The sequence below is a fragment of the Malania oleifera genome, chromosome 7, assembly GCF_029873635.1.
Source record: "Malania oleifera isolate guangnan ecotype guangnan chromosome 7, ASM2987363v1, whole genome shotgun sequence".
Classification (NCBI taxonomy): domain Eukaryota; kingdom Viridiplantae; phylum Streptophyta; class Magnoliopsida; order Santalales; family Ximeniaceae; genus Malania; species Malania oleifera.
In genome coordinates this window covers 59,986,409-60,014,188 of record NC_080423.1, presented here as the reverse complement: position 1 = coordinate 60,014,188, position 27,780 = coordinate 59,986,409, and the positions used below count along the sequence as shown (strand labels likewise).

Sequence of the window (27,780 nt, the reverse complement as noted above, 5' to 3'; positions counted from 1 at the left end):
TTTCAACAATGGTCCAGTTCTTTCTTTCAACAACTCCGTTCTGCTGAGGGCTTCTACTCACTATTAGTTGCCTTTGAATGCCTTCCTTCTTGCAATAATTCATGAACGGGTGATACATGAGTTCACCTCCACGATCAGTTCTTAAGGTCTTCATTTTCAGCCCACTTTGCCTTTCAACGAGGGCTTTGAACTCCAGAAATATTGAGAAGGCATTTGATTTTTGCTGAATAAAATACAACCATATTATTCTAGTAAAATTATCAACAAAAAGAATGAAATACCTTTTGTTTCCAAGAGATGGTGTTCTTATGAGACCAAACATATCCGCATGAACAAGCTCCAAAGGAGCTTTGGCCCTACAAGAAGTTTTGGGGAAAGGAAGGTGGTGCATCTTCCCGTAAGTACAACCTTCACAAACTCCTTCAATTTGATTTATTTGGGGAAGACCACGAACCATATCCTTTTGCTTGAGAAGCTATGGTCCCTTATGATTTACATGCCCATATCTGAGATGCCATAGTTGAGATTCGTTTGAACTTTTACTCTTCAAAGCCACTAGACTTGTGTAGTTGATGGAGAGTGGAAAAACCATGTTTCGAGTCATCTCAACTTTAGCCATCAGTGAGTTCTTCTTCTTGTCTATGATTCTACATTCATTTCCTTCGAAATGGACTTGATATCCTTTTTGAATTAACTGCACCACACTTAAGAGATTGTGAGCAAGACTTGGGACATAAAGAACATCATGGATGAAGTTTTGCCCACCTGATATGGACTGCACTGCTAGTCTACTATTACACCTTTTCCTTCAACTTTTACAAATTTCCCATCACCAAGAATAACAGAATTTGAAGCATTTTCATCAATTTTAACAAATAGCTCACGGTTACCTGTCATATGACTGCTGCAACCACTGTCAAGGTACCAAACCTTGTCGTTGTTGCTTTCAGCATTGAGACAAGTGAGAAACACTTGCTATTCATCATTTTCCTTGCTGAAATTTGCTTCTGAACTTTCATTCTTCTTGTGCCAACAATCCCGGTCTGAATATTTGGAATGCGGCACCTTTTACACCTTAAATATCATTCATCTGAGAAGTGATTTGACTTCTTGCATATGATGCAATTTTGTCCTTGATTGCTAGACCTTTGAGGCTGAAAATTCCTGCCTCTGCCATGGCCTCTTCCACAACCACAGGACTGATTATTTTGGCCTCTTTAAGACTAGTCTTGTTGCCGAAAATTTTCCTTGCACTCTTGATAAATCTAGTTCAAATTGAGCTTTGATTGAAAAGCCTGCTCCTAGGACTGACCTGAAGATCTTTTAATTCTTTCCTCATGTGATTCTAAAGAACCACAGAGGTCAAACATGGTCATAATTGAGAGGTCTTTTGATTCTTTAATTGTTGCAGCTGCATGATCAAATTTTGGTGGTAAACTTCTAAGAATTTTTTCAGCGATCTTTTTTTCTTCTATCCGATCACCATAAGCTCTGATTTGGTTGACTATTTTAGCAACCTTGGAGAAAAAATCTTTGATGCTTTCAGAATCTTTCATTGCCAAGCAATCAAAGTTCTTCCAAAGAGATTGTAGTCGGATCAAGACTACTTTTTTGTTTCCTTGAAATTCCTTCCGCAGTGTTTCCCATGCATCTTTAGCCTTTTGAATGCCAAAGATGCAGGGAGACCATGATCCCTTGATGAAGATGAATCAAAGCAAGAGCATTATTTTTTATTTTTTCTTTGTTCTGGGTAGATCTCTAAGATGAGGTTGCTGTGCTTGTGTTTGTCGAGGATGAATTATCATTTGTTGAAGTTGAATCATTATACCCTTCTTCAATAATCTCCCATAAGTCTCGTGCAATGAAAAAAATTTTCATTTGATCAGCCTAGTACCCATAATTTTCTCCTTCGAAGATGGGTACTTGGTTTTGAGAATAATTGAACATAGTTCCAGTAGAGGAAGAGGTGCTGGATGACATGGCTCTGATACCAAATTTTGTTGGAACAGAAGAATAGAAAAACAGAAAAAATTGAGAAGAAAAATACTGAAAAATGCCTCTTTAATTTATTGACTTGATGAAGAAATTACATATATAAAAAGCTACAGTGCTGCAGCACTTTTTGCTGGATTTTTGAGATTCTTTTCTATTTTTTCACTACTTAAAATGACTAGGCTAAGGCAACTATTTATAGGGCAGAGTACATGGGGAATAGATGGGAAATTTTAATATTCTAGGGACTTAACAACTCATTAAATAAACCTAGAAACAAGGCAAAGAATATGACAAGTTCCTAGACTAAATAACTCACTCATGTGCTATTAATGGATGACAACTGTATTCCACTTTGAAAAACTAAACAAAACTTTGAATAAGAATCACATTGGCTACAACTTGCTGACTGAATAATTTTATTACTGAATGTTCTGCTGACTATAAGCTGAGTTGTCTGCTAACTTTTCAACTAAATAACTGAATTAACTAACTTCAGTAGGTTCATGGCTTTCTCACAGCACATATGCAACACAACCACAAACTTTCAAATGTGAAAGTCTCACCTCTTTTCTGCTCCATACTTCTTCTAGCAGTTTGTGGTCCAATGGTACTGATAGACTCCTGCTAATCAAGTGTGCTACTGTGTTGACTACTTCTGCCCCGAACTGCTTCGGTAAGTCTGACAGCATATGCATGCTTCTGGCTCTTTCAGTCAACGATCGGTTCATCTGCTTGGCTATGCCATTGTGCTGGGGCGTACTTGGCACAGTTCTTTCCATCGTGATACTATACTCATAATAGAATTTCTTGAACCTGGTGTCTTCATACTCACCACCGTTGTAAGTTCTTAGCTTCTTGATTTTTAAACCAATTTCATTTTCAACCATTACTTTCCAAATCTTGAAAGCATCAAAGACATCTGATTTATATTTCAGAAAGTAAACACATACCTTCAGAGAATGATCGTCAATAAATGTCACGAAGTAATTCCTTCCATCTGTGAATGAGAAGGTCATCGGTCCCCATATGTCTGAATGGACTAGTTCAAGTTTCTCCTCCTTTGGGGTACGGGTGTATGTTTGGAAACTGACCCTCTTCTGTTTCCCAAGTATGCAATCCTCGCACATGTCAATCTCTATTGACCGTAGATCACTCAATTTTCCTTTTGAGTGCATCACCCTGAGTCCCTTCTCATTCATGTGACCGAGTCGTTGGTGCCAAATGTTGCTATTGTCATTTCCTATAGCAACTGAAATAGACATGCAGGTATTAGAGGTCACATAAAGTGTTCCACTTTTCTTACCTCGTGTAATCGTCAGTACACCCTTTGATATCTTCCATTCATCACCAATGAATGTTGTGGTGTATCCCTCATCTTCCAGTTGTCCTACTAAGATCAAGTTCTTTTTTAGGTCTGGAATATATCTGACATCCTTCAGCTTCCATATTAACCCGTTCATCTTGTTCTTCACAATTCTTTTTCCGACTATGTCGCAAGGTCGATCATTGCCAAGGTATACCTTACCGAAATCTCTCGGTGTATACTACTCTAGGCAATCTCTACCGCAAATGGCATGAAATGAAGCTTCAGAGTCTAAGACTCAAGACTCCTTCTTGCTCTTCAAAGAGCATATCAACATATCACCGCTTTCAGAAGCGACATTTGCTTTTGTCTTCGCCTCATATTATTTCCTTGGACCTTTGCACTGATTTCTGTAATGCCCAATCTTTCCACAGTTCCAACATTCAATTTTCTTTGTACCCTGGGAACCTCTGGGATTTCTGTATCTGGACCGCCTGGTCCTAGATTTGCCGCGATTGTTTGATCATCCATGTTCGCTTCCTTTCCATGAATCTCTCCCTCGGCTTTCCACGTTCAAGGCTGAACTTGAAGTGGAAGCATTGTTTGGCTGCATCCTGATCTCTTCCGTCAATATCATGCTAATGATCTCATCATAATTTAGCTTTGATTTTCCTGCGGAGCTACTGATTGCAGTAACAATATCTTTCCAACTCTCAAGCAACTGACTAAGAATCAGTAAGGCTCAGATCTCACAGTCAAATGTAATTTCAACTGAGGCGAGTTGATCTGACATCTCGTTGAAATTGTTCGGATGTTTGTTAAAACTTTCACCTACGGGCATGTGCATGGTAAATAACTTTTTCATTAAGTGTACCTTATTGGCGGCTAATGGCTGCTCGTACATGTTGAAAAGCGAATCCATAAGTGATTTCGTGGTTGTCATGTGCTTGATGTTGACGGAAACAAACTTTGCCAACATCATCCCAATAGCTCCAAGAGCTTTTCGGTCAAGCAACTCCCACTTGTCCTCCGTTATGCATTCTGGCTTTCACTTCAATGGTATGTGCAACTCCTTACGAAACAAGTAGTCTTCGATCTGCATCTTTCAGAAACCAAAATTGGTGTCGCCAAACATCTCAATCTTTGAGCTCTTTTCATTCGACATCTCAATTCGCCTATCTAGAGATGGAATTGGCTCAAACGGACAGCACGTTTGGATCCAAAATGGCCAAAAACCCTATAAATAGTTCAACTTGTTTGAAAAACAGACCTGAAATGGCTCCAAAAGCCTAGTCAAACTTTCTGGTCAAACTCTATTAAACTTAACAGAATATTCTCCCTCTTAACGTAATATACTGCTGCTATTACTGACGCCGTTAACTAACGCTATTTGCTGGCGTGGCAATGTGGGCCCAGTTGATGATGTGGCAGCTGACAAGGCAATGTGGGTCCCAGTTCAGATGTGGCAGCTGACAAGGCATTGTGGGTCCCAGTTCAGATGTGACAGCTAACGTGGCAGTTGGTCGTAGCTGCTGACATGGCAGCTGTCTGGATGACATGTGGCATGATGTAACTGCTGCAGAATGCTAACACAAACGCTAACGAGGCACTGACTGCTGACGGGACGTTGACATCAGCTATTCTTCAAGCTTCAACACACGCCGTCAGTTGATCGGCGAGTGAGGGCACGTCTGGCGGCACGTGAAGGCGCTGTGGACTCCTAGGGGTGCGTGTGGACTCGTGGGACCTCTGTTCGAGCTTCGGTTTGTACCGTTGGCTTCGTCTCATCGAGAGGAACAAGGTGGTGTGCTCAAAACTTGATTTTGAGATACTAGGCAGAGGCTCCGAACTGGCGGCTCGCTCCAATCTGGCGATTTTGCTCTGATCTGGCTTTGATACCAATTGTAGGGGATCTAGGAGCAACAATAACACCACAAGAAAAATAAACACCAAGATTTAACGTGGTTTAGTCTAAACTGACCTACGTCCATGGAGCACACCAAATTTCACTATAACTGGGAGAAAATACAAGAGGAGGAGGAGGCTCTTGCACTTCACTCAACTCAACTCACTTTTCTCACACCTCTCTCGGTCTATCTCACCTTCAACTCAATTCCACTCACTTACATTCACAAATTTATTTCACGCACACACATTTATATATATGAATGGGAATGGACATAGATGGAACATGGTAATGAGGGTTTAATGGGGTGATTCAATGGGATAAGCTGGGATTAGCACCGACACTCCAGCACATCAAGGCTGGCGCTCCACAGCTCATCATGATTGTCTATCTCTACAGCTCATCAAGACACAATAAGTCTCTGTTTCCATTTTAGCTTCAACAGGGACTGCCGATGCCATGCTGAGCAAGGCCAACGCCTCAATAGCCTTAGCAATACACAAGGATACAACAAGAATCCTAGTTTCATTTCATGTACTTAGGCCAAGTTCAACTTATTACAAACCTCAAAGCCAAAGTCAAAGGCCATCGATCACAGTTATAGTCTTCCATTCTCTTCATTCTTAAAAATAAAGTGATTTGCAAATAACAACCCACGAGAAACTTCTTGAACATGCATTTAATTCATCAATAAGAATAGCCAAGAAAGAACATCAAAGTTGAACCCTTCTCCATATTAACTATAAATGGAAACTTCCTCCTGAAAATATTCATTGTTTCTAGTTTCTACCCCACTAACATATCTTTGATGATGTCAAGAAGCAACACCAAGATCTTTTTTCTTTTCTTTTGGTACGAACCAACATTTTCTTTTGGTCCAAACTGAATCCCCTTTTAAACATACCTACCAATAGAACTTTTAAAAGCACCTATCATAATATCCTTATAGTCATTAGGAGTAATGAAGATTACTCCTTGCCATTTAAGAAACACAATCAATCACTAAAAGATAAGGTAGCTACAACTGCAATATATTTTGGTATAGGAAGCCAGCCACATACCTCTTTCTTAGGTTTTACTCTATCAATCCCCAGGGGAAATAATCAAAGGGATATAAACACTCATGGATAAGTACACACTTGATACATGGATTACAAGATAAACAATTATGACCCAAATTTGAAATTCGATCCAATATTTAAATGAAAATAAAAATGGTTTCGACCTGTTGGAATTTTAGGGTCTACATTTTTTGTCTTAATGTCTTAACCTTCCATAGGGTTTGCTATCATTATATAGAAAAAGTTTACATAGTTGGTGCCATATTTTCAGGCATATTTTCAGCACTTAAATGCTGCCAGAAATTCTGGAACATGCTGCCAGAATTTCAGGCTGCCTAATTGCAGCATTAATTACAGCTACACTATAAATATAAAATAAACATCATATAATACAAATTACTAACCATGTTTTCCCACACTCCCCCTCAAGCTGGAGAATGGGTATTTTCCATTCCAATTTGCTGGTTTGCCATGTAGTTTCCAGCAGGTTTCTTGGGTATGGCATGGCTTATTACAATAGTCACACCATACTTGAGATTTTTGATTGGAATATGACCGCTGTGCAGAGGAATTCGCAACAGCCAAAACAATAGGATTAGCAGCAACCAAAGCCGAGTTCTCAACTGTTCCAGCAGCCCCTTTTTTCTTTACCATAACATCCCGGCAACAATCTTCACGTCTCACTTCAGAATCTCCGATTGGAGGCAGAGACTGTCTACCAAGAATCCTCCCCCTGACCTCATCAATCTCATCATTAAGTCCTTCCAAGAATTTAAAAATTCTTGCATTCTCCACCATCTTCTTGTTGTAGTTGCAATCATCAGGGCTTTTCCATTCATAATCATTGAATAGATCCAAGTCCTGCCACAGTCCCTTAAGGACATTGAAATACTTAGTCACATTATCTTCCCCTTGTTGGGGCTTGCCAATTTTTTGCTGCAATTCATAAATCTTGGAATAATTTCCAAGGTCAGAATGCATCTGACTAACATTATCCCAGAGTTCTTTTGCAATCGGATAGCACATGTAATTAGCACTAATATCTTCATCCATTGCATTCACAAGCAGCCATAATCATGGAATTTTCAGCATCCCATATAGCATATGATGGGTCTGCTCTGTCAAGGGCCTTGGTTTCACCAGTAAGGTAGCCAATCTTACCTCTCCCACGGATATACATTCGAACTGACTGAGACCATCTCAAGAAGTTGGCTTCATTGAGACGGATATTTGTGATTTGGACTGAATGGGATTTGGTATGGGCTACCTTGGTTTCAGTTTTGGTGTTGATCAAAGGTTCAGGTTTGGCCATGGTGGAAGTTTCGGAAGTTTCAGACATACTGGAGGCTGAACAGAGTTAAGGCAGTGAGGCCAAGGTTTTAGGGGCTATGACTGCCGAAAGAAAAGAACTGAAACTGGTTCTAAGAATTTTCAGCAATGAAGGCTGAACAAAAAGATGCAAACCATACTCTGTTTTTGAACTAAAAACCAGAGTGAAACAGCAAAGAAGCAGCAGCAGGCTCTAATACCATGTTGGAATTTTAGGGTCTACATTTTTTGTCTTAATGTCTTACCCTTCCATAGGATTTGCTATCATTATATAGAAGAAGTTTACATAGTTGGTGCCATATTTTCAGGCATATTTTCAGCACCTAAATGCTGCCAGAAATTCTGGAACATGCTGTGCCAGCATGCTGCCTAATTGCAGCATTATTTACAGCTACACTATAAATATAAAATAAGCATCATATAATACAAATTATTAACATGTTTTCCCACAAGACTCTCTCTAAAAAAATTAATTGATTAAAATTAATTATATGCCAAGTCCACACTTTTATTATTGGTAAGAAATTGGGGACAAAAAGCACCAGTTTTGGTGATTATTGCTAGCCAAAAACAAAAACGTTGCCCTGTGGGTGGACCATATCAATAAGTGTCAAGTTATAAATGGTAGAGTCAACTGACATTATGTTAAATGTTCCTTCTGTTGAGGACACTTCGCCTCAATCAAAGGCCTCCCATATGTGATATAATTGACCCTGAATTCTAGGCCTTAATTCTAGAAGATTGTCCTCCCTTAATTCTAGGAGATTGACCTCATTGATTTTTGTATATTCTTTCCTTTTCTATTGTAATCACAATTAATGTATACAAATTGTAAATCATTACAAATAGAAAAATACTCACCACTCTAAATGTGTGATGGTTTCATCAAATATTCTCATGGTATCAGAGTCATTGCTGGATTAACATCCCTCGATCCCGATGGCCTCTAATTCCCCCTCCACCATTCCTCCCTTCAACACCATGATTCACATGGTCACTATCAAGCTTTCTTCTTCCAACTATCTGCTATGGAAGACTCAACTTCTTCCCTTTCTTGAGAGTCAAGAACTGCTGGGTCATGTTGATGGCACCCTTTTGCCGCCACCCCGATTTGAACCTGCCAACTCTCAGATGCCAAACGACAAACACTTGGCATGGAAAGCTACAGATCAGCGTCTCCTTAGTATGCTTCACTCCTCCCTCACCGAGAAAACTAGGGCTAAAGTCATTGGCCTCTCCACCTCTGTGAGGTCTGGCTCGCCTTGGAGAACACCTTCAACCACCGCTCCAAATCCCGTGAACTCTGTCTTAAGGATGACCTCCAGCGGATGAAGCACAGCTCCCGCCCTGTTGCTGCATATGCCAAAGCCTTCAAGGCACTCTGTGACCAAATCCATGCGATTGGTCGGCCCATTGACGGCACCAATAAGGTGCATTGGTTCCTTTGCGGCTTAGGGCCTGATTTCTCAAGCTTCTCCATCACTCAAATGGCACTTACTCCTCTCCCATCATTCACGGATTTTAGGTCTCAAAAGCAGAGAGATTTGAGATTTTTCAGAAATCTCTTGACCCCTCTGCCTCCTCTACTGCAGCGTTTATCGCCACCAAGAATTTCTTTAACCGTGGTGGTGGCTCTTCTCGCAACCAATGTGGCCATAACAATGGCCCCAACAGCAACATTTCCATTCAAGGACAAGGACAAGGATGTCCTTACACTAGCCAAGGGTGTCGTCCTCCACGATGCTAGATCTGCCGAATGAAAGGTCACTATGCTGACCGGTGCCGCCATTGCGAAGATCGCAGTGAGCCTTCTGCTCAACTTGCCAAGGCCTTTAACAGTTCGTGCTCACTCTCTGAAGTTTCGGAATCTGACTAGTTCTTGGACACTAGAGCTTCGGCCCATAGGACAACAAACCCATCTCAACTAGATCACTCAAATAACTACATGGGTAAGGATTGTGTAATTGTCAGAATAGTGCGTCTCTACCCATTACAATATCGGTACAATTTCTCCTACCCCGAATATCCACTTATTAGATGTCTTAGTTGTTCCTCATCTCACCAAAAATCTATTGTCAATTAGTAAATTAACGTCTGATTTTCCTTCATCTGTTACATTTACTAATAATCTTTTTACTATTCAAAATCGCAATACAGGAAGGGTGGTAGCAATTGGTAAACGATATGGAGGCTTATATGTGCTAGAGCGTGGAAATTACGCTTTTATTTCTGTCCTTAAAAATAAATCTCTTCATGCTTCATATGATTTATAGCATGCAGGAGTTGGACATGTGAATCATTCCGTTATTTCCTTCTTTACTAAAAAAGGACATCTTTATCTTACATCTTGATTAGCCTCTCCTGTATTGTGTAGTACATGTCAACTTGCGAAAAATCATCGTTTGCCTCATTCTCGTAATGAACATAGGTCGTCTAATGTGCTAGATCTTGTTCATTGCGATATATGGGGCCCTTCCCCTGTCAAATCAAATTTGGGTTTCGCCTACTATATTCTATTCATTGATGATTATTCACGCGCTTCACTTGGCTTTACCCTTTGAAATTAAAATATGATTTTTATGATATTTTTATTCAATTTAAAAAGTTTGTGGAAAATCAATATTCTGCTCATCAAAATTTTCCAAAGTGACGGAGATGTTGAATTTACTAGCACTTGTTTTAAAACTCATCTTTGTAATTCTGGCATTCACCATCAATTCTCTTGTCCTTATACACCTGCCCAAAATGGTCGCGCAGAAAGAAAACACCGTCATGTGATTGACACGAGAGTGGCCCTTCTTTTCCATTCTCACATTTCTCCTCGTTTTTGGGGTTGACGCCTTTAGCACTGCAGCTTACATCATCAACCACTTGCCCACACCACTTCTTGGAGGTAAATCACCTTTTGAGGTTTTGTATGGTAACTCCCCGACTCAATTTGATGAAAATCATTTTCCTTTCCAATTTCCAATTTCTTGGAACCCAGTCTTCTCCGTACAAATCCACCCCATTCCTCTAAACCACACTCCCCACACATTGCTCAATCCAGATCTAGCCCCTATGTTATTGTACTGACCCAATGAATGAGTCCTTGCAGACCCCTGATTCTCTTATAGGCTCCTCTTTGAAGCACAAGGAGCCCAGCCCGCCTCCTTCTGAGTCTAGTGTCAATTCTCATGCTGCTAATTCCACTCCTGCTGCAGTATTTCCATTGGGTTCTCATCCTATGCTCACAAGAGCTAAAGCTGGTATTTTCAAGACTCGTCATCCGACAAACCTTAGTTTCTTGGGATCCTTTGGTCTGCTTCTTGCTCTTCTAGCAGTTACTGAGCCTAAAGGATACAAATATGCTACTAAGAATCTTGCTTGGCTTGCAGCCATGAATGAAGAAGTTCAAGCACTGCAAAATAATCGTAACTGGATTTTGGTCCCTCGACCCGCCAACACCAACATTGTGGGCTCCAAATGGGCTTTCCAGACCAAATATTTTCCCAATGGATCCATTGAGCATCTCAAAGCCTAACTTGTTGCCCAGGGTTATACACAGATACCTGGTCTTGACTACACTGACACTTTCAGTCCTATTATCAAGGCTACTACTGTCCATGTTGTGCTTTCTCTTGCTGTGACCAACAAATGGCCCCTTCGCCAACTTGATGTCAAAAATGCATTTCTCAATGGTTATCTCACTGAACATGCTTATATAGAACAACCTCCTAGGTACATTGACCCTCGCTTCCCCAATCATGTATGTCAATTGAAGAAAGCTCTCTATGGTTTGAAGCAAGCACCTTGTGCCTGGTTTCATTGATTTAGTTCTTCCCTAATCCATCTTCGTTTTTATTGCAGTCGTGCTGACCCATCTCTCTGTCTTTCATAAGAAGTCTGATATCATTTATTTGCTTCTTTATGTTGACGACATTATTATTACAGGCAACAATTCATATCTCCTTGAAAGCTTCACTTGTAAACTCAATTATGAGTTTGCCACTAAGGACTTGGGTCACCTCAATTACTTCCTTGGTCTTGAAGCTTCACCCACTACTGATGGTCTCTTCATCATTCAACAAAAATATGCACAGGATATTCTTACTTGGGCTCAGTTACTTGACATCAAGCCTGTTCACACTCCCATGGTTGTTTCCTAGCATCTGTTTGCCAATGGCTCTCCGTTTTCTGATCCCACTCTCTACAGATCTCTTGTTGGTGCACTTCAGTACTTGACCATCACGTGTCCAAATATTGCTCATGTTGTCAACTCCATCAATCAATTTCTGCACACTAGAACTAAAGATCACTTTCTTGTTAAGCATATCCTTCGCTATGTTAACGGCACACTCCACTTTGACTTAACATTTAGCCCATCCACTTCTCCCCATGCCATCATTGCTTATTCTGATGCTGATTGAGTTGGTTGTCCGGATACTCATCGTTCCACTTCTGGTAATTATATTTATCTTGGCAATTTGGTTTCCAAGAGCACCAAGAAGCAACCATCTGTCTCCCGTTCTAGCTGTGAATTCGAGTATCGCGCTCTTGCCCTCACTGCTGCCGAAATTCTTTGGCTTACACATCTCCTTCATGACCTCAAGGTTCCCCTTCCACAGCGGCCTCTTCTCTTTTACAACAACAAAAGCACGATTTTTTTGAGCTCCAACCCAATTTCTCACAAGTAGGCCAAGCATGTTGAATTAGATTACCATTTCCTTCGCGAACTCGTTGTCGTTGGCAAACTTCACACACAGTGTGTGCCTTCTCACTTACAGATTGCTAACATCTTCACAAAGAGTGTCCCTAGACCTCTATTTGACTTCTTTTGATCCAAGCTCCACGTCCAATCCAATCCGACGCTCAGCTTGCCAGGGGGGTGTTAAGGATACTTCGCCTTAATCAAAGGCCTCCTATATGTGATATAATTAACCCTTAAATCTAGGCCTTAATTCTAGGAGATTGACCTCATTGAATTTTGTATATTCTTTCCTTTTCTATTGTAATCACAATTAATGTATACAAACTATAAATCATTATAAATAGAAAATACTCACCACTCTAAATGTGTGTTGGTTTCATCGAATATTCTCACCTTTAAAAATCATATCTGTTATTTCTACAACACAACAACAACAAACCAAACTTTAAGTCCCACAAGGTGGGATCGGCTATATGAATCATTTTTCCACCAATTTATACAATCATGGCAATTTCTTCCGACAAATTCAAGGCTATTAAATCCTTACCCACTATTTCATTACAAGTTATTTTAAGTCTACCTCTACCCCTCCTACTGCCTCTCGTACTATTTCATTACAAGTTATTTTAAGTCTACCTCTACCCCTCCTACTGCCTCTCGTAGTAACTAACTCACTTTTTCTCACTAGCACACTATTTGACCTACAGATGCCCAAACTATTTGAGTCGTCCCTCCCTCATCTTCTACAAGAACTACGCCTAACTTACTATGAATATGTTCATTCCTCAATTTACATTTTAACATTATAACACTCATCCATCTTAGTGTTCTCATCTCAACAACTTTTACTTATTGGATGTATTGTTTCTTAGTTGCTCAATATTCAAATCCATATAACATAACTAGTCTTACAACTATTCTATAGAACTTTCCTTCTAATTTTAAGGGCATTCTACCATCACACAAGACGCTCAAAACACTTTTCCATTTTACCCAACTTGCTTTAACTCTATGCATTACATCTTCTTCAATCTTTCTATGCCTAGTATTACTATTAGCATCAATAGTTTCATATGTTTTACCAAAACACCTCAATGATGCCTGATGCCCCCTATCTCAATGGGTCAGATGCTTCAATTTCTCAACCAGCACCAAATCACTTGAAGAAAAATTTATCTGTCAATACTTTTTAGTTCTTACACTTCCTAAGTTCTAAAAATCCAACAACAAGGGCAATGAGCACCCCTCAACCTGCCCCCACAACTTATCGAAGTTCCTATAATGCGCACTTAGTCTAAAATATGGATTTGGATTCTTCAATTGAAACAAGTTTGTTGCTCCCAACCTAAAAAGAGAAATGATGAAGAAAGAATGATCCGACTGATTGAATACAAACTCAATGTCAAGCACAAGCAACAACCAGATGAGAGAGAGAGAGAGTAGATTACCAGAAATTATGCGGGATAAATTAGGGAAACCTTTAGTATACCTGAAGTGGGCAACACGGGCTGCGACAAATCAGCTAGGACAAATTAGGCGGAATCGTAGGTGACAGGCAAGCAAATATAACCTAATATTTCATAGATTTCAGGTTTACAGCGAGAGAGAGAGAGAGAGAGAGAGAGAGAGAAGCGCGTAGAGGCAGCACAGAAGGAGGGAAAGCAGAGAGGCAGAAGGGGAGGAGGATAAAACAGATAACGACTATGAAGAGACCCAATCAGAGGCGCGGAAACAGAAACGAGAAATCCATCTTCATTTGCAACTTCTATCTAAACTACTTATTGTTTACTTATTTTTAAGTACTTTACAGGCCCAATCAGCCTCCAAACAGCACTTAAAAAAAAGTCCTCGTAACATTTTTGAGCTATTTTTTACAAAAAAAAAAAAGGTGATTTTAATTTGTATCTACCAAATAGTTACTAGAAAAAGTATTTTTTCAGAAATCCTTAGGCAAGTCCATTTTTGTAAATATAGTAAATTTTAGTGGTAATTTTATAATTTTAAAAAATATATAGCAATAAAGAGTTTTTTACCAAAATATTAAAAAAAAAATCAAAAAACAAAAATATGAAAGAAATTGGGAAAATTTACACAAATGTACCAAACCGACTTTCGAAAAGTCGGTTTGCACTTAAAAAAAAAAAAGTTAGCCGCAATTCTTGACTGTCAAAATAAAATAAAAATAAAAATTGAGAACCGAATTTCCAAAAGTTAGTTTAGGTTTTAAATTTTTTTTTTTTTTAAAAAAAGTCGGCCGCAATTCTTGATTGCCAAAATTTTAAAAAAAAAATTGAGAACCGACTTTTCAAATATATATAATTTTTCATTTTAATATTTAAATAAAAAGTTATAAATAAATAATATATTTTTAAGTGTCATTTAATACAAAAATATTTTTTACATTTTATTTATTTTTCAAATGAATTTAAAAAAGTAATTTAATTTTTTAATTTCAAAAAATTATATAAAAATGAATACAATAATAAAAAATTTTGAACTAATTTACTTTTGGGAATATTAAGACAAAAAATGACATTTTACTTCCTAATTACATAAAAAAAATTATTTAATATATAATTAAGAATGGAAAAATTATTTAACATATTATTTTATGTATATTTTATATAGGAAAATTTTAAAATTTAATATTTCTTACCTAATCGACTTTTCATAAGTCGGTTTGGATTAAAAAAAAAACAAAACAAAACAAAAAACTTGCACAAAAATTTAGGCACAAAAAACAATTAGAATGAAATAATAGAATGGAAGAAAAATGTAATGAAATAAAAATAATTATAACACGTGCTTCATGTGTTCTCCCGTCACCGATGTGTCCAACCCGTGCTGCCCACGCACTGCAATTGGATAAAAATCCAGGCATTCCCGCATTCCGATTTTCGGAGTAGAGTGGAGTGGGTGCTTCGCCTTGACCCAATTTACGAAATCTCTGCTTTGGTACAAGTAGGTAATTCCCTGGGGCTGCCGATGACCATTCTCTAGTGCTCATCTCGCCCAATCCAGCTCATGGTCGGGTCACGGAACGCACTCGTGTTCATGTTCGAGGTGAGAACCACAAGGGGGTTGTCGTCGGGTTCAATCCATTCATGGAGATACGGGTCGGATAAGTTAGCAGGTACGACGTAGTTTTGGACCTTCCTGTTCTGGGGGTTGAGTCTGGTGTAGAGGATGACGGGTTTGTTGCCCGGGAGGATGGTGGCATATCTGGACCAGCACCCATTTATATTGAAGGGCTTGGACGGGTAGATGGTCGGGTCAAGGGCGACCCAGTTGATAAGGTCCTTGGAGATGGAGTGAGCCCAACTGATGTTGCCCCACATAACTCCCTTCGGGTTGTACTGGTAAAAGAGATGATAGATTCCATTGTAGTACATTGGCTCTATTTGGTTTGAAAGAAAAGTAGAATAGTGGGGAAAGGAAAGATTAATTAAAATTAGAGATAAATTTTCTATTTTGGGAAAAAAAAATGGAAGTTAGTTTTTTTAAATAATTTTTTTTATGTAATTAGGAAATAAGATGTCCTTTTTGTCTTATTATTTTTAAAAGTAAATTATTTCAATTTTTTTTGTTATTGTATTCATTTTTATATAATATTTTGAAATTAAAAAATTAATTTACTTTTTTTAATTAATTTGAAAAATAAATAAAAAGTAGAAAATATTTTTTATATTAAACGACACTTAAAAATATTTTTTTATTTACAAATTTTTATTTAAATCTTAAAATTTGAAAAATAATATATATTTTATTATTATTTAAATTAAAAATAATATATATTTTATTATTTGATTTTGGGTGGGGGGTTGGGATTTGGTTTTTGGGGGGGTGACTTTTGAAAAGTCGGTTCTCAATTTTTATTTTTATTTTTATTTTATTTTGACAGTAAAGAATTGCGGCTGACTTTTTTTTTTTAATTTTAAAGCTCAAACCGACTTTTGGAAAGTCGGTTCTCAATTTTTATTTTTATTTTTTATTTTGGCAATCAAGAATTATGGCTGATTTTTTTTTTATTATTTTAAAGCACAAACCGACTTTTGGTACATTTGTGTAAATTTTTCCAATTTCCTTCATATTTGTGTTTTTTGATTTCTTTTTTTAATATTTTGGTAAAAAAAACTCCAAAAATAGTCATATATTATTTTTTTTATATGTATTATAACATATTAAATATTGATGAACATAATTTAATTTTGGAATGAGAAAAGAGTCATCTATTAATTAAAATTAACATTAAATAAATATAAAATATTAATTTAATTAAGAATATTATTTTAACATAAATTAATATGATAATCATATGTCATAAATATATATTAAGAACAAAATTATTGTTGATTAAAAATAATATTATTTTATACTTAATAAAAATATGTAAATATTAGTTATAATAATAATTAATGATAACTATTAATTAAATTTTTAATTAGAAAATATTACTATTTTTATTTTAAAATATATTATAAAATAATCATATAATATTTTTTTTTATGTATTCTTTGCATTCCAAGTTATTTAAGAAGACATAGTACATAAAATTAAAATAGGTCAGGTGAAATGAAGGAATGTGTTAGGTGTGTTGTGTGACTGTACAATACCCTTAAAACTAAAAGAAAAGTTTTATAAAATGATTATAAGGTTGCTATGCTTTATCGTTCAGAATGTTGAGTAACTAAGAAACAAAATGTACAAAGAGTAAAAGTTACTGAAATCCAAATGTTACAATGGATGTGTGGTATATCATTAAAGTAAAATTGAACATACATATTGTAGAGACCCAAACTCGGAAATTAAATAAGAAAGAAAGAAAAATTTCAACATGGAACAGCAGGCTTCATTGACGAAGTCAATGTTCTTGTCGACGAAGGCCCTTCTGTGCTTCGTCGTCAAATTCAGAGTCTCGTCGACGAAGAGATCCAGAATGTCTGAAAATATCAAGTTTAGGGTTCGTTGACGAAGCCCTTCATTCGTCGACGAACAACCTTCTGTGGTTCATTGATGAAGGCGCCATTTCATCAATGAATTTGACCAGGTCAAGGGGTCTATAAATAGGATTTTTGTTTGCTTCTTCATTAAGAAATCAAAATCTCTCTCTCTCTCTCTCTCTCTCTCTAGAACCCTCGCCCAACGTATCTCTCTCTTCGATCTTCCGCCATTCGTTGACCATTTCAACGATCGGAAGATACAAGGAGGATTAGGGGAAAAATCTTTACAAGTCTAGCGGAGTGGATTCTCAAACTCGTAGAAAAACTAGGGTTTAGATTTCAAGCGTCTCGGGTTGTTTTTAGGAATTAGGTAAAGGGAGTATATTATGTCAGCTATACTTAAGAGTTTTAACCGAATGAAATGTTAAAATGATTTTTATATATTTAGTTACTTCTTTTCTAGGGTTTCCGAGCCTAGGGTTCGGTTAACTGACATTATTTTCAAAATCAACCATTTAAATTTAAGTATGATATTTTTAAATTATAGTACAAGTCTTTATGAACGTTTTCACCGGTTGGGAAATCGGTATTTCAAACCATAAGCTTATTTTAAAATTAACCAAAGATGATAGGGTTAATTTTCTCCATTTTTCTTGTATTTAGCTATATATCTATGTTTAATAAAATACCAACCTGGAAATATTCATACCCCAGTTTTAGTTGCAAAAATTACTTTAGCAAGCAAATGATTTATTTATGAATTAACAGATGAAAAATTGTGTGGCATGAGTATAGTTTTTAATTGGCATTAAATGAGTAGATTTTGTGAAATACTAAAGTGTAACGACTATATGTCGAGATATGAGATATGATATGATATGATACGCCAGTTTTTACCGAGTCAGTATCTAGCAGATATGTAGTAGAGATATGTACAGTTTTATGAAATGAATTATGAATATAGTTCTATACGATGTAAATTGTCATATGTGATAGTAGAGCCATATTATTATGTTCTCATGTTAAAGGTTGGTAATGTAGCTAAATGTATGTAGAGGTGCAATCCACATACCAAGAGTGTGGATGGGAAAGGTGATTGGCGACCTGGGTAAAGTACTCCCAAAGGTTTGGATTCTGGGGCTCCATCCGATGCATTAATTCCGGATGACTCGGCCTTCAGGCACAGGGTAGGCACCATCGTACTACTTTACTACTAACTTAGCTATAGTTGGCCGGCTATTTGCTAATGTCCAACCTTTGGGCCGCACAACCCGCCATGGGGAGAACATGTCACATGTGTATGTGATGGCGTGACGACGCTAGTCCTACAGACCAGTTTGTATCTTCTAGGCATATATGGGCACATTTACTATAGAAAGAGCTATATTGAGCCAGTAGTATGTTATTATGAAAACATGTATTTTTAGATATATATTTTAGTACAGTTTTAAAATGGCAGTTAAATATTTAATAACAACAGTATATGTACACATGAAATCTCATGCTAGCCACACATTGATAATAATATAATTCGTCTTAATAAGAGGTGTCTCACCCGAGTACACAAATGTTGTTTCAAGTCCTCCGAAGGATCGAGCCTAGCATTCGGTCGAGCTAAGTTTAGGTAGTAAACAGACTTTGCCAGAGCTAATGAGATATTAGTCAGTGTCTATCTCTTTTAAGGATTGTATTAATAAATTATGTTTTGGTTATATATGGATGTGTATGAAAATCAGTCTAGATACTTTGGTAAGTATTAGATGATATATGTATTTCCGCTGTGTATGTTTATACAGATTAGTATGGAACACTCGTTTTTCCCTTGCTTATGTGGGTTGTATATGTATGGTATCAGAAGGTATGTATGTTATGTATGTTTAGTAGCACTCCGGGCCCACCTAGAGGGCTGGGGCATTATAGTTGGTATCAGAGCCAGGTTCCAACTAGAAATGTAACAACCTGCTTAATTTCCATGTTTTTTTTTTTTTATACTATGACGTCTAACATGCTCTGATACCATACTGGGGGAAAACCCAACCATAAACCTAATCAGTAAGAAGCAGAAATCAAATAAACATAACCATATGTAAATATATATATATATATATATATATATATATATATATACACACACACACACAATACCAGAGTACTAACATGTTTCCCAAAATATACACATATATCTGTTTCCCAAAATACCCTCAACTATGCTGGGATATACAAAAATCCTCCACAATACTCACTTCACTGACAGGGCACTACCGAAGCCCCTCTATTTGCGAGACTGGTCTGCTCGCCTACCTAGATCACCTGAAAAATGATTCAACACTCGGATGAGCCAACGCTCAATAAGAAGAAATATACTATTACTAGTGTGTGGCAAATGAGCTACAATATTATGAAAATTTGTTTTCATATAATTATGTATAACCGAATATGTAAATTCAGTACAAGTGATAAAATCCACCACCCTTTCCATGTTACTTAACATAACAGTATTGTAGGTTACTATTCAAAATACTTCTAATGTACGTAAGTATATTCCCGGTTTCTATAAATCTATATATACATAATAGTAACTGAAAACTTTCCCTGTGGAAAACTGTGTGTCATGATTTAACCTCTCATGACAGGGTTGTGCGGCCCGTAGGTGAGATCTATACTGGCTGGCCGACTAGGGTAAATCACTATACTCCATCGGTCTGATCTGCCCACCTCAACCCATATCTAATGGGGAACCTATCCACATCAAGGGCCTAGGTGATCGACCTACTACCACGTATTATCTAAATAGGTGGTTGCACTCATAACATAAAATAATATCTGTAGCAACGGTACCGTGCTCTGTAAATGCATAGTCCAACACGGTCTTATTATATAATATATCTCTATATACCACTATCTGATTTACCATGATTCTGAAAAAACTGTAATAACCATGATGCTGCATAAACTGTAACTGTAATTCATACATTATAGTACTGAGAACTGTATAATCATAACACTGATAACTGTATAATCATAGTACTGAAATTCGTATAATCATGGTACTAAGATTCGTATAATCATGGTACTAGAATTCGTATAATCATGGTACTAAAATTCATAAAATCATGATACTGAAATTTATAAAACATATCTCCGTACTATATTCATATTCTCAAGCCACATCATACTTTAATGCATAATATTCATAATTTAATAAACTATATAATATCTTAAAATTTCTTAGCATAGCATATTTCCTTTACCTGATTACTAAAAAGCCCCTATGGTATACTGGCCTAACGCCCGAAAGGCCTCCTATACAACACCCTGAAAACAACATTTTTCAGAACATAATATCAGTATTTTTCTACCTATATCATTTTCTATAACTGTCATAAGGTCAAAAATGGACTAAAATGCCTTACCCTAAATTTGGGATGAAATCTAACTTCGTTTCATCAACGATCCGCTCTGACAAACTTGCAAAGAATTTCTCTAGGAGCATCGTGGTGGCTTCGGATCATCGATCCGGCGACTGGCAGGGCCGAAATCGAAGAGAGAAGTGAGAGAGACCGTAGGAGAGAGAGAGAGAGAGAAAGAGGAGAGAGAGAGAGAGAGAGAGGCACTGAAATGTGATAAAAATCTGATTTTGCACTATTTATAGGGCCAGATTCGTCGACGAGACACGTGACCTCGTCGACGAGTCCTTCAGTAAATTCGTCAACAAACCTTACCCTTCGTCGATGAAATTCAGAGCAGCCCAAAATCTTTGCTCGGTATTTTCTTGTCGACGAAATGTAGCTTCGTCGACGAATTTCCTTATGCGCTCGTCGACGAACCCCTGTATTCATTGACAAGTCCTGGTAGTTCCTTGAAATTATTATTATTATTATTATTATTATTATTATTATCTCCAAAATGCGATGTCGTCAACGAACGCTCCGCTTTTCTCGACGAAGTCTACTGCCTCCTTCTGTTCCTGTTTCCATTTTCCTCCCTCTTTATTATTAAAATAATATTATTCTTCAAGTCACTACAAGAAATGTGATAAGATGCACATCACTTGGGTTTGGTAATGTTAAGAGCACTAGGTTTACTAGGTACTGCAGAGTAAATCAGAGAGTCTTACCAAAGTTTAGGTATTAGAGCAGGACAAGGATAGGAATGGGTATAATAGGACTTTCGAGTTTGGCTTCATAAGCCTGGAGACAGAAATCCATTGGCGGACTTCTGTGTTTTTCTAGATCAGTAGATGAGTTTAGAAAATTACGGCAATCCATTGACGGTTTTGTTTCCAAGTGGAGGGGCGGAACTTGAGCTAGAATGAGGGTATCAAGTTAGTAGATTATGTCATCATTAGGGACGTTAATTCATTAAGATAAATTTCATAAGTATTGTAGTTGTAGTAGATATGTAAGGTACCAAGATTCTAAATAATTTTCTTGATTGTCTTTTCAGGATGGAGTTCAGGGATAATACTGCTAACGTAGAAGGCAGTAGTAGTGAGGGAGTCAGCCATGAGACTGGCCATGATTCCACAGTGGTGTTGTGAGACGTCGCCCAACAACTTATGGCTAAGGTGGTGCGAACATCCAGTGGGCAGGATCAACCCACAGTTGAGCTGGGTGATTCTATCGAGAGATTTACTCGGCTGAAGCCCCATAACTTTGCAGGAAGTACCAACCTGATCCGAGTAGAGAACTGGATTCAGGAGATCGAGAAGATCTTGGTTGTTCTATGTTGCACTGATGAGTAGAAGGTACTCTACGCAACGTATAAGCTGATGAAGAAGCCAAAAGGTGGTGGGAATCAGTGAGGATGTTGGAGGAGCAGAGGCCAGTACAAGTGGCAATGTCATGGGGCCATTTTAAAGAAGTGTGCTTTGAGCGGTACTTCCTAGCCATTGTCAAGAATGCGAAGATGGAGGAGTTCATAATCCTGACTCAGGGGCGACTGACAGTTCAGTAGTATGCCGCCCGATTCATGGAGTTATCATGCTTTACTCTATTTATGGTACCGGATGAGGTGAGAAAAGCTTGAAAGTGTAAGAGGGGTCTGAAGAAGGAAATTTCAAAGCAGACGGTGATACTGCAGTTAGAGGACTTTGCTACTCTGGTGGATAAAGCCATTGTGGCAGAGGAGAGACTGCAGAAAGACATAGAGGTTCAGAGCGTGAAGAAAAGGCTGACACCTTCCAGTTCTTATTCAACTACGAGGCAAGGCACTTGGAAGAAATATACTGGTGGCGGAGGCCAGTGGTGAAAGACTTGTGGAGGTACATCTCAGGGGACCTCATCTTCCCCTGCTTGTCCTATGTATGGCAAGCGGCATGCAGGGAAGTGCTTGATAGGTTTAGGTGTTTGCTACAGGTGTGGTAGACCAGGGCACTTGGCGCATGATTGCAGCACACCAGGAAGCAATGTACCCCCACAACAACCATATCAAGGAGGTGTTCAGGCACCACATGATAGTTATCAAAGGGCTACAGCTTAAGCGAGGGTGTATTCCTTGACTCCTGGAGACGCAGAGAACGCAGGAAACACAGTGACAGGTAATATTTATATGCTTTCGAATAAAGTTGTGATATTATTTGATTCAGGAGCTACACATTCCTTTATCTCCTGGGGATTCGTCAGGTTATATGGGTTAGAGGCACGACTATTAGATGTTGTCTTATCAGTGGCTACAGCGTTAGGGTTTGTAGTCGTGTGTAGTAGGGTGATTTGGGATTTCCTAGTAGAGATTCAGGGGAGAGTTTTTCTAGTCAGATTAATTATGTTTGATATGCACGACCTCGACATTATTCTAGGGATGGATAGGCTAGCAGCCAATTACGCCAGCATTGATTGTCGAAGGAGAGAAGTGGTATTCAGGCCTCCTAGGGAGCAAGAATTCAAGTTTGTAGGGTTGTGTGTGCATTCTAAACCATGTATTTTTTTTTTTCAGTTTTTCAAGCTAGAAGGTTACTCCATGAGGGATGCCCAGGGTACTTAGCGTTTGTGAAAGAAACGCCGAGAGGACAACTTAAGTTGGAGGAGTTTCTTGTAGTAAGTGAGTTCCCAAATGTTTTCCTAGAGGACTTGCCAAGATTGCCTCCTGATCGTGAGGTAAAGTTTGCTATAGAATTGAATCCAAGCACGACATTGATATCGAAAGCCCCGTATCCTATGGCTCTTGCAAAACTAAGGGGATTGAAGGAGCAACTATAGAAATTACTAGATAAAGGCTACATCCGACTGAGTGTTTCACCCTGGGGAGCACCGGTGCTGTTTTTGAAGAAGAAGGATGAGTCGATGAGGATGTGCATCGACTACAGAGAGATTAACAAGGTGACAGTGAAGAATAAATACCCATTACCTATAATTGATGATCTGTTTGACCAACTATAGGGCACATAGGTCTTCTTTAAGATCAATCTGCGATTTGGGTATCATCAGCTAAAGGTGAGATCGGAGGATGTATCGAAGACTACATTCCATACTAGGTATGGCCACTATGAATTTTTGGTTATGCCTTTCGGATTGACCAATGCTTTTGCAGCATTTATGGACTTGATGAATAGGGTGTTCCATGAGTATCTAGATTAATTCGAGGTTATTTTCATTGACGACAACCTAGTTTATTCAAGTAATCCTAAGGAGCTTGCAGATCATTTGAGGATAGTACTTCAAGTGCTCAGGGAGAAGAAGCTTTTTGCAAAGTTCAAGAAATGCAAGTTTTGGTCAAAGCAAGTGGCATTTCTGGGGCATGTAGTGTCCAAAGAAGGGGTATCAATAGACCTGAACAAAATAAAAGTGGTAGTGGACTGGGCAAGATCAAAGAATGTTCAGGAGGTCAAGAGTTTTCTAGGTCTTGTAGGATACTACCGACGATTCATAGAAGGGTTCTCCAGTTTATCAGGTCCATTGACAGGACTCACAAGGAAGAATGTGAAGTATGATTGGACTGATGAGTGCAAGCAGAGTTTTTAGGAACTAAAGCAGTAGTTGGTTACTGCCCCAGTTCTGACCATTCCGTCAGGGGATGATGGGTTTGTTATTTTCAGTGGCGCCTCAAAGAAGGGTCTCAAGTGTATTCTAATGCAGCAAGGTAAGGTAATTTCTTATGTTTCTTATCAACTCAAAGAGTACAAGAAAAACTATCTAACACATGATATGGAATTAGTAGCGGTAGTGTATGCATTAAAGATTTGGAGACACTACTTGTATGGTGAAGGGTGCGAGATTTTTACCGATCATAAAAGTCTTAAGTACATTTTCACCCAGAAGGAGCTGGATATAAGGCAACGTAGATGGCTTGAGTTGATAAAGGACTACAACTGTACCATTAGCTATCACCCTGGAAAAGCTAATGTGGTAGCTGATACTCTGAGTTGGAAGTCAGTTGATGTGTCAGTCTCAGCAGTGGGAGTTCAGCATCAGATCTGTATGGACCTAGAAAGGTTGGGCTTGGAGGTAGTGGAAGGAAACCACCAGGCCTTCATTACTAGCTTGGTGGTACATCGGACCTTACATGAGAGGATCAGAACAGCTCAGACGATAGATGCAAAGTTGGTAAAGGTTATGGAGGGAGTTTGGGATGGATTGAAATTGGATTTTAACATCTCAGATGATGGGGGTATAAAGATTCCATACCAAGATCTGCATATCAAATGACGCCGAGATTAAACGGGTCATTCTAGAGGAGGCACATCGCTCGCTCTACATAGTACATCCAAGGAGTACGAAGATATATAGGGATTTATGGGAATCTTTCTGGTGGTCTAACATGAAAAGAGAGATTGTCCGTTTCGTAGAGCAGTGCCTGACATGCCAGCAGGTGAAGGTCAAGCACCAGAGGCCGGCGAGACCATTGCAACCACTTCTTATTCCTAAATGGAAGTGGGAGCACATCTCCATGGACTTTGTCACAGGGTTACCGTCAGCCCTTTATGCGCAGAATGCGATTTGGGTTGTGGTTGATAGATTGACGAAGACAACCCATTTCATCCCAGTGAAAGGCAATTATTCCATGGATAAGTTGGCAGAGTTGTATGTTCAATAGATAGTTAGGTTGCATGGAGTGCTGGTATCTATTGTTTCAAATAGGGATCCATGGTTTACTTCCCGATTTTGGAAGAGTCTTCAGGAACCATTGGGATCTCAACTTACGTTCAGTACAACGTTTTACCCATAGACAGATGGTTAGCTTGAGAGGACCATCCAGATTTTAGAGGATATGTTAAGGGCATGTGTATTGGATTTCGGTGGCAATTAGATTAGACATCTATCATTGGTTGAGTTTGCCTATAACAACAATTACCAGTCCAGTATCGGGGTAGCACCATATGAGGCACTATATGGCTGGAGATGTCGATCTCTGTTGTTCTGGAATAAGGTTGGTGAGCGGCAGATTTTGGGGCTGAAGCTGGTCTAGCAGGCTTAAGAGAAGGTCAAGCTTATCAGGGAATGGATTAAAGCAGCTTAGAGTCGGCAGAAGAGCTATGTAGGTACACAAAGACGGGAGCTAGAGTTTGAGGTGGGTTATAGTGTATTTTTTAGGATTGTTCCTATGAAAGGAGTAATGAGGTTTGGTAAGAAGGGCAAGCTGAGCCCTAGATACGTCAAATTGTTCAAAATTTTGAAGAGAGTCGATTCAGTGGCGTACAGGATAGCATTACCTCCCGCATTGTCCAAGATTCACAACGTATTCCACGTATCCATGCTTAGGAGGTATGTACCAGATCCTTCGCATGTGAATAGTTACAAGTCGTTGGAGCTTGGGGAAACATTATTATATGAGGATATACCAGTTCAGATCCTAGATCATAGAGAGCGGGAGCTACGTATGAAGAGGATTCCACTAGTAAAGGTACTGTGGCAGAATCATGCAGTGGAGGAAGCTTCATGGGAGTTGGAGTTAGAGATACGTTAAAAGTATCCTCACCTTTTTAGAGACGCTCAGAGCTAGTTAGGTAAGTAGGTTAGTAGGTAAGTGGTTTTCATGCATGTATAGTGGTTAGAGTAGGTTTGGTTATGTTTTAGCGTAAGTTGGGTCTTTGGAAGAGTTTTGTTTTGATATTGTAGTCTCTCGAGACATTATGTGTAACCACGGGATTCCTCCTCCATAAATGAGGGTAGGTAATAAATTTGGGACAAGACTGCTATGTGAGTGGCCGCCAGCTCTTCCTAGAGTTGGAGTAGTGATAGTTTAGATGATATGTTAGAAACCAGTAGCAAATTTCAAGGATGAAATTTTATATGGAGGGCAGATTGTAGAGACTTAGACCCAGAAATTAAATAAGAAAGAAAGAAAAAAAAAATTCAAAATGGAACAGCAAGCTTCATCGATGAAGCCAATGTTCTTGTCGACAAAGGCCCTTCTGTGCTTCGCCGCCAAAATTCAGAGTCCCATCGACGAAGAGATCCAGAACGTCTAAAAATATCAAGTTTAGGGTTCGTCGAAGAAGCCCTTCTTTCGTCGAGAAACAGCCTTCTGTGGTTTTTCAACGAAGGTGCCATTTCGTCGACAAATTTGACTAGGTCAAGGGGTCTATAAATAGGATTTTTGTTTGCTTCTTCATTAAGAAATCAAAATCTCTCTCTCTCTCTCTCTCTCTCTCTCTCTCTCTCTCTCTCTCTCTCTCTCTCTCTCTCTCTCTCTCTCTCTCTCTCTATAGAACCCACGCCCAACATCTCTCTCTCTCTCTCTCTCGCTCTCTTTCTCTCTCTTCGATCTTCCACCGTTCGTTGGCCATTTCAACGATCAGAAGATACCACGAGGATCAAGGGACAAATCTTTACAAGTCTATTGAAGTGGATTCTCGAACTCGAAGAAAAGCTAGGGTTCGATTTTCAAGTGTCTCAGGTTGTTTTTAGGAATCAGATAAGGGGATTATATTATGTCACATATACTTAAGAGTTTTAACCAAATGAAATGTTAAAATGATTTTTATATATTTAGTTATGACTTTTCTAGGGTTTCCGGGCCTAGGGTTCGGTTAACCTAATTTATTTTCGAAACCAACCGTTTAACTTTAAGTATAATATTTTTAAATAGTACAGGTCTTTATGAATGTTTCACCGGTTGGGAAATCGTTATTTCAAACCATAAACTTATTTTAAAATTAACCAATGACGGTAGGGTTGATTTTCTCCATTTTTCTCGTATTTAGCTACATATCTATGTTTAATAAAATAATAACCTGGAGATATTCATACCCTAGTTTTAGCAACAAAAATTACTTTAGCAAGCAGATGATTTATTTATGAATTAATAGATGAAAGATTGTGTGGCATGAGTATAGTTTTTAATTGGCATTAAATGAGCAAGCTTTGTGAAATACTGAAATGTAACGGCTATATACCAAGATATGAGATATGATATGATATGATGCGCCGATTTTTACCGAGCTAGTATCTAGTAGATATGTAGCAGAGATATGTACAGTTTTTTGAAATGAATTATGAATACAGTTTTATACAATGTAAATTGTCATATATGATAGTAGAGCCCTGTTATTATGTTCTCATGTTAAAGCTCAGTACCGTAGCTAAATGTATGTAGAGTACTCCCCAAAGGTTTAGATT

The 27,780-nt window shown here is 38.3% G+C and overlaps 1 protein-coding gene across 1 annotated transcript in view; it reads right to left on the bottom strand.

The window, feature by feature from the left end:
- The window catches only part of LOC131160531 (2-succinylbenzoate--CoA ligase, chloroplastic/peroxisomal), a 38,337-nt gene extending 24,305 nt beyond the window's left edge, over window positions 1–14,032 (bottom strand). The window contains exon 1 of the mRNA XM_058116316.1: window positions 6,670–14,032. Within this exon, the coding sequence (XP_057972299.1) occupies window positions 6,670–7,318 (649 nt within the window). The 5' untranslated portion in view covers window positions 7,319–14,032. The remainder of the gene's footprint in view (window positions 1–6,669) is intronic.
- Between the last annotated feature and the right edge of the window lie 13,748 nt (window positions 14,033–27,780).